Here is a 9,494-nt window from a genome sequence, read left to right as displayed (position 1 = left end):
ATATCAATGAATAGATCTGTAATTGGTTTACTTAAATAAAAACAATCAAAAAAAAAAACATTTACTTTTAACGTCACTGGTTTAGCTGAATGCCAATTGGACAAGTGTATAAAGCAATCGTATCGAATGTGAAATCACCACACAGTTGAACAACTACATAGGAACTATTTATCAGTGTCTATCGTTTACGGCGGACATAAAACATATCTGCACGTTGCACCATTTGTTTCCGCTCCACGTTTCGTGATGTTAGCAAGTTATAGGCGCATGTGACAAACTGAACATTGTATGGTAGAGGGTAGATCATCCATGTCCTTTAACAATACTTAGCTAGTTACGCAAGTTTTTCAAAGCAGTATTTATTTTAAGTAAACATGGAAGCAGTTGAAGATGATTCCCAGTTAGGCCTTTCTTCTGAAGAGGAAGATAGTGAATTATCCGATGGAGAGGTGAGAAAATGTTCTGGGAGATGCTACAACTTTTGTTGTGTTAGGTGAGGTTGTCTGAAGTAATCTAAACGTAAATGATCTTAAACGAGCTAGATAAAAACCTAGATTGTTTTTGTCAGTTATTTTGAAGAATCTAAATCTGATTCCTTGCATGCGCTACTTGGTTGCTCGATAACCAGACAATGGTAATAGCGTATAGCTAGCTACTTGTCTTCATACTTGTTTACTAAAATGCTCTTTTTAATGTATTTGCCCTGTAATTTGCTCGTTACACGTTTTTGGTGACGGTAGTTGCACCGTGTATATTGTTGTACTACGTATCATACCTTAGCAATATCATTAAATTGTGAATTCTGGAACATTTTGATTAAACATTTTACGGTGCAATGTTAACAGCGTTCATACCGTCACTAAATGTACAAAGATGGCTAAATCTAATAATGATCTGTTTTAAGCTTCAAGTGGCCTTCGCTAAAGGTTTGCTGAAGCCCGGGTTAAATGTAGCTCAACAGGAACCAAAGGCAACAGTCAACAAGCCGGTAGGTGGAATTTCCCAATTAGGATTCCTTGACATTCTTAAACGTTTGTCCCGTTGTACTAACCAAGGCGTGTGCGTATTGAACAGTTGTTGGTTAGAGTGACTTCCTTTATCGTTCTGTGCTGGCAGGAGGGACTCAAACAGTGCTTGATGGAGTTCCAGAGGAATTTGCCCTGGGTTGAAAGGCTGGACCTGAGCAACAGCCCTGCTGCTGACATTGTGGCTAAAGCAGAGGGTGCACTAGCTGCACAGGACACTGCTGAGATTAGTGCAGAGGATGACTTCCAGAGGGAGATGTATTTGTGGGTATCCGTTGATATACAATTGGACACTTGGTACATGTGCTGATTTAAAAATAAATAACATACAGTTAATGTTCAAAAATATTTATGGCAATTGTAATTTATCAATTTAAAGAATTTGATTGTCATGTTTTGTTTGCGTGTTTACAGCTACCGCCAAGCACAAGCAGCTGTGCTAGAAGCATTGCCTCGGTTAAAGAAACTGAAGATAGCCACAAAACGCCCAGAGGATTACTTTGCTGAAATGGCCAAGACCGATCAGCACATGCAAAAGGTTTTGTTTTCATAACATATTTAGCAGTCCTTATTTTTCTTAAGCAGTACGGATATCAGCACTGTTTGTATCAAGGGTGAGCAGGCTTATTCTGATGGCAGAGCTCATCATTTTGAGAATATAAAATATTTTCTGTGTAACGAAACCAAATTTTACCATGTTGGCTTCCACTTTTAACTGAAACTAGCTTTAAACATTGAGATTTTAGCTATCAGAACACAACTATTATCTATATGAACATTAAGATTTCCCTCAGTGATTTCAGTTAAATTTCAAATATTGCATTCAAACTTAAAAGGAATACGGATCTTTGTGCGGCTTATGGCCATGCTGGGTCTCTGACCCCCAATAGGAGGTCCTGTCCCTTCTGGGAGACGATAAAGCTGTAAAACCTTTGAAGGAGAGACAGATTTCCAGGACACCCCAGGCTTGTATAAAGATAAGACCTGTAATGTGGCTTAATTTGTAACTTGTTCATTTTCATGTTTACGGAGCAGAGACTGGGGGGAGAGAGAACCAATACACCCCTATGGTCATACAAACGATATTGTCTGTTAATTAAAGACTATATTCTAAAGACTAGATATCCCACAGTGTCCATAACTGTACTGTCCTCCGATAGTTCCAACAATGACCATCAGATGTAGCTGGAGAAATACAAGGTGGTGTGATCCTTCCCTTTCTTACCCTGTGTTGCCAAGAAACCCCGCCAGTACTCATCCCTATGAACATAATTCTGAATAAATGATGAGTCGTGATGTGAACAAAAGAGCTGGAAATGACCTTTAAAACAATACTAGAACAATTTCTTATTCGGTATTATAAGACTCCCCTGTTACTGCAATTACATTTTTCTTGGATCATTATTGATGGGAGATATGGGCCAACAAAGTTTGGGCAAATTAACATGACTTTCACGACAGTGACTTGTTTTATCTGCATTACTATAGGTTATAGTGTGTTGAATATGCCTTAACCTATTTTATCAGCATTCTAGATTAACTGAAAGGGGTTAAGACATTCTCTGTAATTGTTATTTACATCCTGGGTTTTGTAGTAATATGTTGCCTGCCTTTGTAGATAAGAAAAAAGTTAATCATGAAACAGATGGCAATGGAGAAGTCCGAGAAGGCCAAGGCACTCAGAGAGCAGAGGAAGTATGGCAAGAAGGTGAGTGCTTCTCCATCTTTACATTTATATCACTGTCCATTAAATTGCTCAGAATTAGTTGAATTGCAGCTCTTCCTTATGCGTATCAGTCAATGTAATGTCTTTTGTAGGTTCAAATTGAGGTCCTCCAGAAGAGACAAAAGGAGAAGAAAGCAATGATGTCAGCTGTGAAGAAATATCAGAAAGGTATGTGGGTGGAGAACAAGCTTCCGTCTGGCTCCTATGGCTGGGCAGTGTGATGTTTGTATCGGATAGCAATGATGATCGACAGCGATCGAAATAGGAGCTCGATGTCTGTGATAAATTTACAGATAAATGTCTGCTAAGTTTGCTTCCACCTGCTGACGCTGCACCTTGAAACAGAGTAGTCCCATGTGGTGGAATATGCAGTGGACAGCCAATATAATGCATTACTTTGCAATAACCTGTTCAAGATAATAGTTATAGTAGGCAAGTTAGGCGTGGCAGTAAAGGCAGGAAAGATGCACTGCAATGTCGGAGCCTGTAAGAGAAAAGGCCTCCATTTGTCTCTCACTCATTCATCTCTTGTTATTTAGGTTTTTTTGAGAACTTTTGCAACATTGCCTATTCCTGAATTTCCTAGGTTTTTTGTCTAATCCCTTGACAGATGTGACTGGCTTAATGGCATAACATTTAGCAGTGGCTCCGATAAAGGCTTCAATGGAGCGAGAACAGACTACGGGCTTTATGGGCTTCAGAAAAAAACTTTTATGTCAAAACATTTATTATAATATGTATATACAGTGAGCTTCATGTTTTCCCCAGGCATATTTTTTTTCTTGATTTGGTCGTGTTCTCGACAGTTTTAGATTGGTAATCAAACAATTCACACATGGTTAAAGTGCACATTCTCAGCTTTAATTTAAGGGCATTTTTCATACATTTTGGTTTCACTGAAAATTGCATGTTGAAATTACAGTACTTTTAATTACAATACATTGGCGCCGATTGGAAATTGTTTAAAAATTTCCAACCCATAGTCTAAAGAGAGCATTACCATTATCGGGTAGTGGATTAATGGTATACCCTTTTTCTCTACAGGAATGACTGACAAATTGGATTTCCTGGATGGAGACCAGGGAAAGGGCAAGAATGAAACCAGAACGACAAAGGCGGCAATGAACAAAAAAGGGTATGCCCGACCTCAGAGATGGAGATGCATAAAAATTTGTCAACACAACATATTGTATCACCCTGCTAGTCAGTGCATAAGAAAAGTAATAATAGTAATAATAAAAAATTATCTTTTCATAGTCCCAATGCCAAGAGAAAGTTCAAGGATCAGAAGTTTGGTTTTGGCGGAAAGAAACGTGGGTCCAAATGGAACACCAAGGAAAGTCACAACGACATGTCCGGATTCAAGGCCAAGGTGGCTCATGGGAAAGGAGGGAAGAAATTTGGGAAAGGGGGAAAGCAGAAACCCAATGTAAGAACACGTTGTTTTACCCAACAAGTACTGTAATTTTTTTAAAGTTTCTCCCTCTGTGGAAAACCATTTCATGGTTTCATCCAGAACACTTATTCAAGTATTTTTGGCTGAATTGATTCCTTTTCTGTATGTATGCATGAGTGGTGTGTACGTGCTTGGTGCCTGTGTGTGTGTGCATGTGTGGTGTGTGTGTGCATGCACGTGCATGCGTGTTGTGTGTGCATGTGTGTGTGCTTGGGTGGGTGCGTGCATGCTTGGATGCATGTGTGGTGTGTGTGTTGTGTGTGCGCGCACATGTTTTTTTAACCGTATCTCTTAACTTATTTGCAGAAACGGCCTGGCAAAGACACCCGCAGAAAGATGAAGAGCCGCTCTCGATAGCCCCTTCCTTCCAGCCCATAGTCACTCTGCTCTCGATATCCTCTTCCCTCCAGCCCATACTCACTCTGCTCTCTACATCCTCTTCCCTCCAGCCCATAGTCACTCTGCTCTCTATAGCCCCTTCCCTCCAGCCCATAGTCACTCTGCTCTCTATAGCCCCTTCCCTCCAGCCCATACTCACTCTGCTCTCGATATCCTCTTCCCTCCAGCTCATACTCTGCTCTCTATTTCCTCTTCCCTGCAGCCCATTCTCACTCTGCTCATCCAACCATTCCAGAGTTCAGCCTTTACAGCCATTGTACATTAACTGTACATTTAATTTTACTGGGTGAGCTGGAAGTTTAGGTGTGGACTGTGTATGAAAGACTGAAGCAGCTGTTAACTGCTATGCCTGGATGCGCTTGGAAAAATCCCCTTTATTTCAGTAAAGTCCTTTTTTTTTTTTTTTTAACAATTTTTCCTGTGCTCACCGTAACAAGTACAAAAGCAATGGTTGTTAAACTCAAAATGTGCAATGCTGTGGTTCAGTTCGTGGCATGCTTTGATGGGGAGATTATGGAGGACGTATTGCAAGGGGGCAACACAGTTCCCTCGTTCCTGTGCATGCTTCATTCACAAATTTCTATTTTGTTTGAATTTGTATTTGATGTGCAAATTAATGTCCATTTTTATTAAATAATTCTGGAGCTAAGATGCCCTATTGCCCCCTGGTTTTACAACACAATATTTGTTTACATGGCATCATGTAACATTGAAAAGCTATGGGATTAGTATCGAACACTGATCATATTGGCTCTGACAAAGCTAGCATCTTAAGCTGCTAAAGCTTCTCCTTACACACCTCAGGACCCGACGAAGGTCCCCTGAGAAAGATAAGGTGTGTAAGGAGCAGCTCAGTGTGGCCTTTCTTCCTTTTGTTTGTTTTAATTCTCAGACATTTGGAAACACTGTACTTTGGTAATACTTCAGCGGCTCATTTTTAGTGACCAGAAACACATGAGTATTCTGTACTTTGTGCACCCTCTCCCTGGATGGAAACGATCCAGATAATGGAATCCACTTTCTGCAATCCTGGATCCGACTAATCTGACTGATTTTGTGCCAGTTAGATTTTCAGCCATGTTTACGGTTGTTCAGGAGTTTGCAAAAAGGTTTAGACAAGAGGTTAGTCTTTGATTGAGGATGATCCAGAGTGTTTCATTAGTAGGATGTAACCCTATAGCATAGCATCTTGGTCCCGGTTCCGGAAGTATATTTCCCGTTCATTTTCTCCAGAGACATTTCTGAAACACGCAAGATAATATAGTTTTTGGTCTTGAACCGAACCATCCAACTACGAGATGAATCGTGACATTAAAAAAATGATTCAGAGCCAAAAAAATTTCTGAACCATGTTGTGCATCCTTTCATTTTGACTTTACCAGCTAGATTAAGACTGAAACCTACTCAACACGTGATTGTTTTTTATCCCTTATTACATTTCTGTCACACCCATTCCTCTCCAGCAGGCCGGCCAGAGGAGGATGGGCTGGGCACTGACCCTTAGGTATCAAGGTCTTTAGTCGGCACCCCACCACCAAAGACACCAACTTGTTCCCCATGACATTGGCTTTCCAACAATACAAAACATGATTACATTGTATTATGCACAACCTAAGATTCACACAATGCTTCATTTTGCAACTGAGCACTCTCTCTCACACCTGCTGACTCCCCGTCAGCACAGTAAACAGTCTGTTTTACTTTGGGAGTCTGATAAAAAGACTTCTGTGAACTGCCCTACACAATTATGGTTCTGTGACATAATGTTATGTCACTGCCCAATAATTGTTTGTACTAGATTTAGATTCAATAAAAGCACATTGCAATCTTACTTCATAATCAGTGTCATGACTCGTGCTATGTGTCTCACTGCCCAGTCCTTGCCCTTTTACTGTATGCTACTCGTCTATATAAGGAACAGTCTAGCCGCATTAAGGTATTACCCTAATCCATTTGGCCCTAGTTATCTTGATTAAGTGATCAAGGAGGTTAAGAGAGACAGTTAAGTACCTCAGAAGCTTGGAAAACCGAAGCGCCTGAAAGCACCTGAGAGGTATGTTATGCTACTGCGTTTAATGGCATCCTGGAACTCTAAAGTGACAGATAGTCCTGTGATTTAGGGATCTTTCTCCAGTTTACCCTTATATATGACAAACTCAGCTGCTTTATATTATATGCGTGGGTCTCAGGGTGACCAGAAGGTTCATAGGCTTTTTGCTGAAATGTTAAGACCAAGCGTGAAGGGGATCAAACATTTTGCTCAGTGAGAATTTGCTGTGACAAGGTAAGTTCTATTGCCCTTCTGTCTCATGCCTAGCCTGTTTTATAGAGTTGACTAATTGCATTCTTAAAAGAAATGTTACGCAACTAAGTGTAAATGTGGAATTTATTTGGGAAAAAAGTTTTTTTACTGAATGGTGTCAATGTACCTGTCAATAGTCATTCTGAACAGGATTTAAAAATGATTGAATTGACTGTTAGATTGATCTCAAGAAAGCATCTGGTATATAATATATAATTCTATATAATATAATATTTAAATAAAGTCGTTATATCAGTGCTTCCCTAACTCAGTCCTGGGACCCCCTGTGTATGCTGGTTTTTGTTCCTACCACAGTTGGAATTCCAGAATTTGAGCAAGCTGTCTTAATTAGGTGCTTTACTTGTTTAGAGGGATTGCCCTCTTAACCCACATTATGTCAGAAATAGCTATGCATGCCATGATGAATACTGTGCTGAAATGCACCTGAGTATTCAGTGGCAGCCTGGATGATTGTAAATACAACAATGCTTTGAACAGGCAAAATGTTCCTGGAAAGACAAAAGTAATGGTAATGCACATTTCAAGAATTTCACATGATGCATAGATATTTATAAATACATGTTAATTTGCTAAATAGCCTGATCACAAATGAAGAACAATGAGAATTTGTCATGATAACCTTCTTTATGCCTTAAATTATGATGTCAAATCCTTTACCATATGCTGCTATGCTATCCTAATCCTCCTTACAAACCCCTTGTCAAGGCAAATACTATAATCAGATCTCCCTGAGTACTACACTGCTGGATATATTCTAAACCTCAGTAAACCTGCAGTTTTTAGTTTCTGTTTGCCTATAAACATTACACAATTTGATTGCAACACAAATGAATGGAATTTGATATACAGCAATATGGTCTCAGAGATATAAACAAGTTCAGTTTAATTGTAATGATGATGGAGTTCATATTGTCCTGTTATGCTAAACCAAAAACATTGTAAATATGCTGAATATGCTTTAGAATACATCTTCAAATAATTCATGTTTAATTAATAGATTTAATTAATAGTAAAGTACAGATTTCTTGCTGCTGTTTTGTGTATACACCAAGGGTTAACTGGAGAAGGATTGAGACCAATCACAGAGGTCAGGGTCAGAATGCTGATGAGAATCACTGCAGATTAGTCCAGCATTCCTGGTTTCTACACTGTCCACGAACTTGCTCTTCTCACGCTAGGTCGCAGATCTCATTACTTTGACATGCAGGAAGTTTGGACGTGGCCATTTTGTGGCCTACATTGTTAAATTCCAAACTGTTTCCATGACAGGGGGAAGCAAAGGATCATGGGATGTGGCGTCACAAAATCAAGCGAATTGCAGATGAAACCTTACAGAAGAGGTACTCAAAAAAAAATTTGGTTTAGTTTGGAAAAAATAGTTAAATATTGAGAAATACAATTAAACATTTTTTATGCTACTGTTCATACTGAAGTGAAAGTTACTTAGTACAATTTCTGTATATGGAAGTGATGTTAATGTTATGACTGCAAGTCACTTTAATTTATTTGAAATATGTCTGATTTTTATGCAATGATCTAACAACACTGCTTTTGTTCTTCACATGCAAACATTAGGGAGTATGTCGGGCACAGGTATGGTCTGGGTGTTTGTCCTTCCATCTATGTTGACTCATACGTTTGTCTGTTTTTACACAACTATTGTTTGTGCATGTAAATGCTTGGCCATGTTTGTCAAAGAACAACATTTTCATGACATCTATAACAAAATCCTTCTAAAACATTACTTTTATATGTTGAACAAGTCTGTCTCTAATGTGAAAGAGACAGACTTGTTCAACATATAACATGTAATATTTCTTATAAAACTATACAACTGTAAACATTTTTGAAAGTGGAAGTGCTTATGCTATTTGTTACTTTTTCAATATTAGGTTGGGTATTTTTCAATATTGTTTTCTCAATTTTTATTCAATCGATAAATGAAAAAAATATGTAAACTAATCTGATTTGTTGGTTCTTCTCCTCCATGGCATGCAGCTGCTACAGGTGAGGCTGCAGGACACTGTTCCTTGTGTTTTATTATTGTCAGATTATATGTTCATTCTTGATAATGCATGTGTCACTGGAAAATCCAAGTATGCTCCAATATGGGACACATTCCATGGAAGGGAGATTAATCCAATTACATTTAATGGGAAAAAATGTCTCTAATGACACAGCAGGGAACTAAGCCAACAACACTGATGTGAATGATTTGAAAATGAAAATCAGTTTAGACAATCTAGTCTGTTTTACATGTTTATCATGCGAAACACTTAAAGAATGTTTAAGAAGTGATCTTAGTCTTTACCTGCACCCTGCACCTCAGTTCATGTTTGACAAAACTGTGCATCTTAATAAAACGTATATATTTGAAGTAATTGTATATGACAGAGGTAAACCAAAGAAAACAAATACTATAGCGTTATGTTTAAATGACTTAAAAAAAATTTTTTTTTAAAAGCAATTGGGTTCTTACATGAGTATTTTAAATTGATAATTGTATTTTTCCTGTTTGCTAATTTGAAAAAATAAGTACATATTTATCTTGTGGTTTGCTGTGGC

At 38.5% G+C, this 9,494-nt stretch overlaps 1 protein-coding gene across 1 annotated transcript; it reads left to right on the top strand.

The window, feature by feature from the left end:
- The first annotated feature begins 93 nt into the window (after positions 1–93).
- On the top strand, positions 94–6,445 carry ebna1bp2 (EBNA1 binding protein 2). The gene is made up of 9 exons (XM_035380113.1): positions 94–449; positions 905–988; positions 1,117–1,289; positions 1,440–1,563; positions 2,644–2,733; positions 2,844–2,919; positions 3,796–3,886; positions 4,009–4,180; positions 4,514–6,445. The coding sequence occupies exons 1-9, from the start codon at positions 375–377 to the stop codon at positions 4,562–4,564; spliced, it is 936 nt and encodes a 311-aa protein (XP_035236004.1). The 5' UTR covers positions 94–374; the 3' UTR covers positions 4,565–6,445.
- Positions 6,446–9,494: the final 3,049 nt, after the last annotated feature.

This window comes from Anguilla anguilla, chromosome 10 (genome assembly GCF_013347855.1).
Source record: "Anguilla anguilla isolate fAngAng1 chromosome 10, fAngAng1.pri, whole genome shotgun sequence".
Classification (NCBI taxonomy): domain Eukaryota; kingdom Metazoa; phylum Chordata; class Actinopteri; order Anguilliformes; family Anguillidae; genus Anguilla; species Anguilla anguilla.
The sequence above is the reverse complement of the archived record's forward strand: the minus strand, read 5'-3'. Positions and strand labels throughout refer to the sequence as shown.

Bases quoted from the DNA above. Each gene is read 5' to 3' on its own strand.
- ebna1bp2 (XM_035380113.1), top strand. From the start codon at position 375: ATGGAAGCAGTTGAAGATGATTCCCAGTTAGGCCTTTCTTCTGAAGAG. The intron at 2,920-3,795 runs GTATGTGGGTGG...TTTTCTCTACAG, and splicing joins TGTGAAGAAATATCAGAAAG to GAATGACTGACAAATTGGAT. The intron at 4,181-4,513 runs GTAAGAACACGT...ACTTATTTGCAG, and splicing joins GGGGAAAGCAGAAACCCAAT to AAACGGCCTGGCAAAGACAC.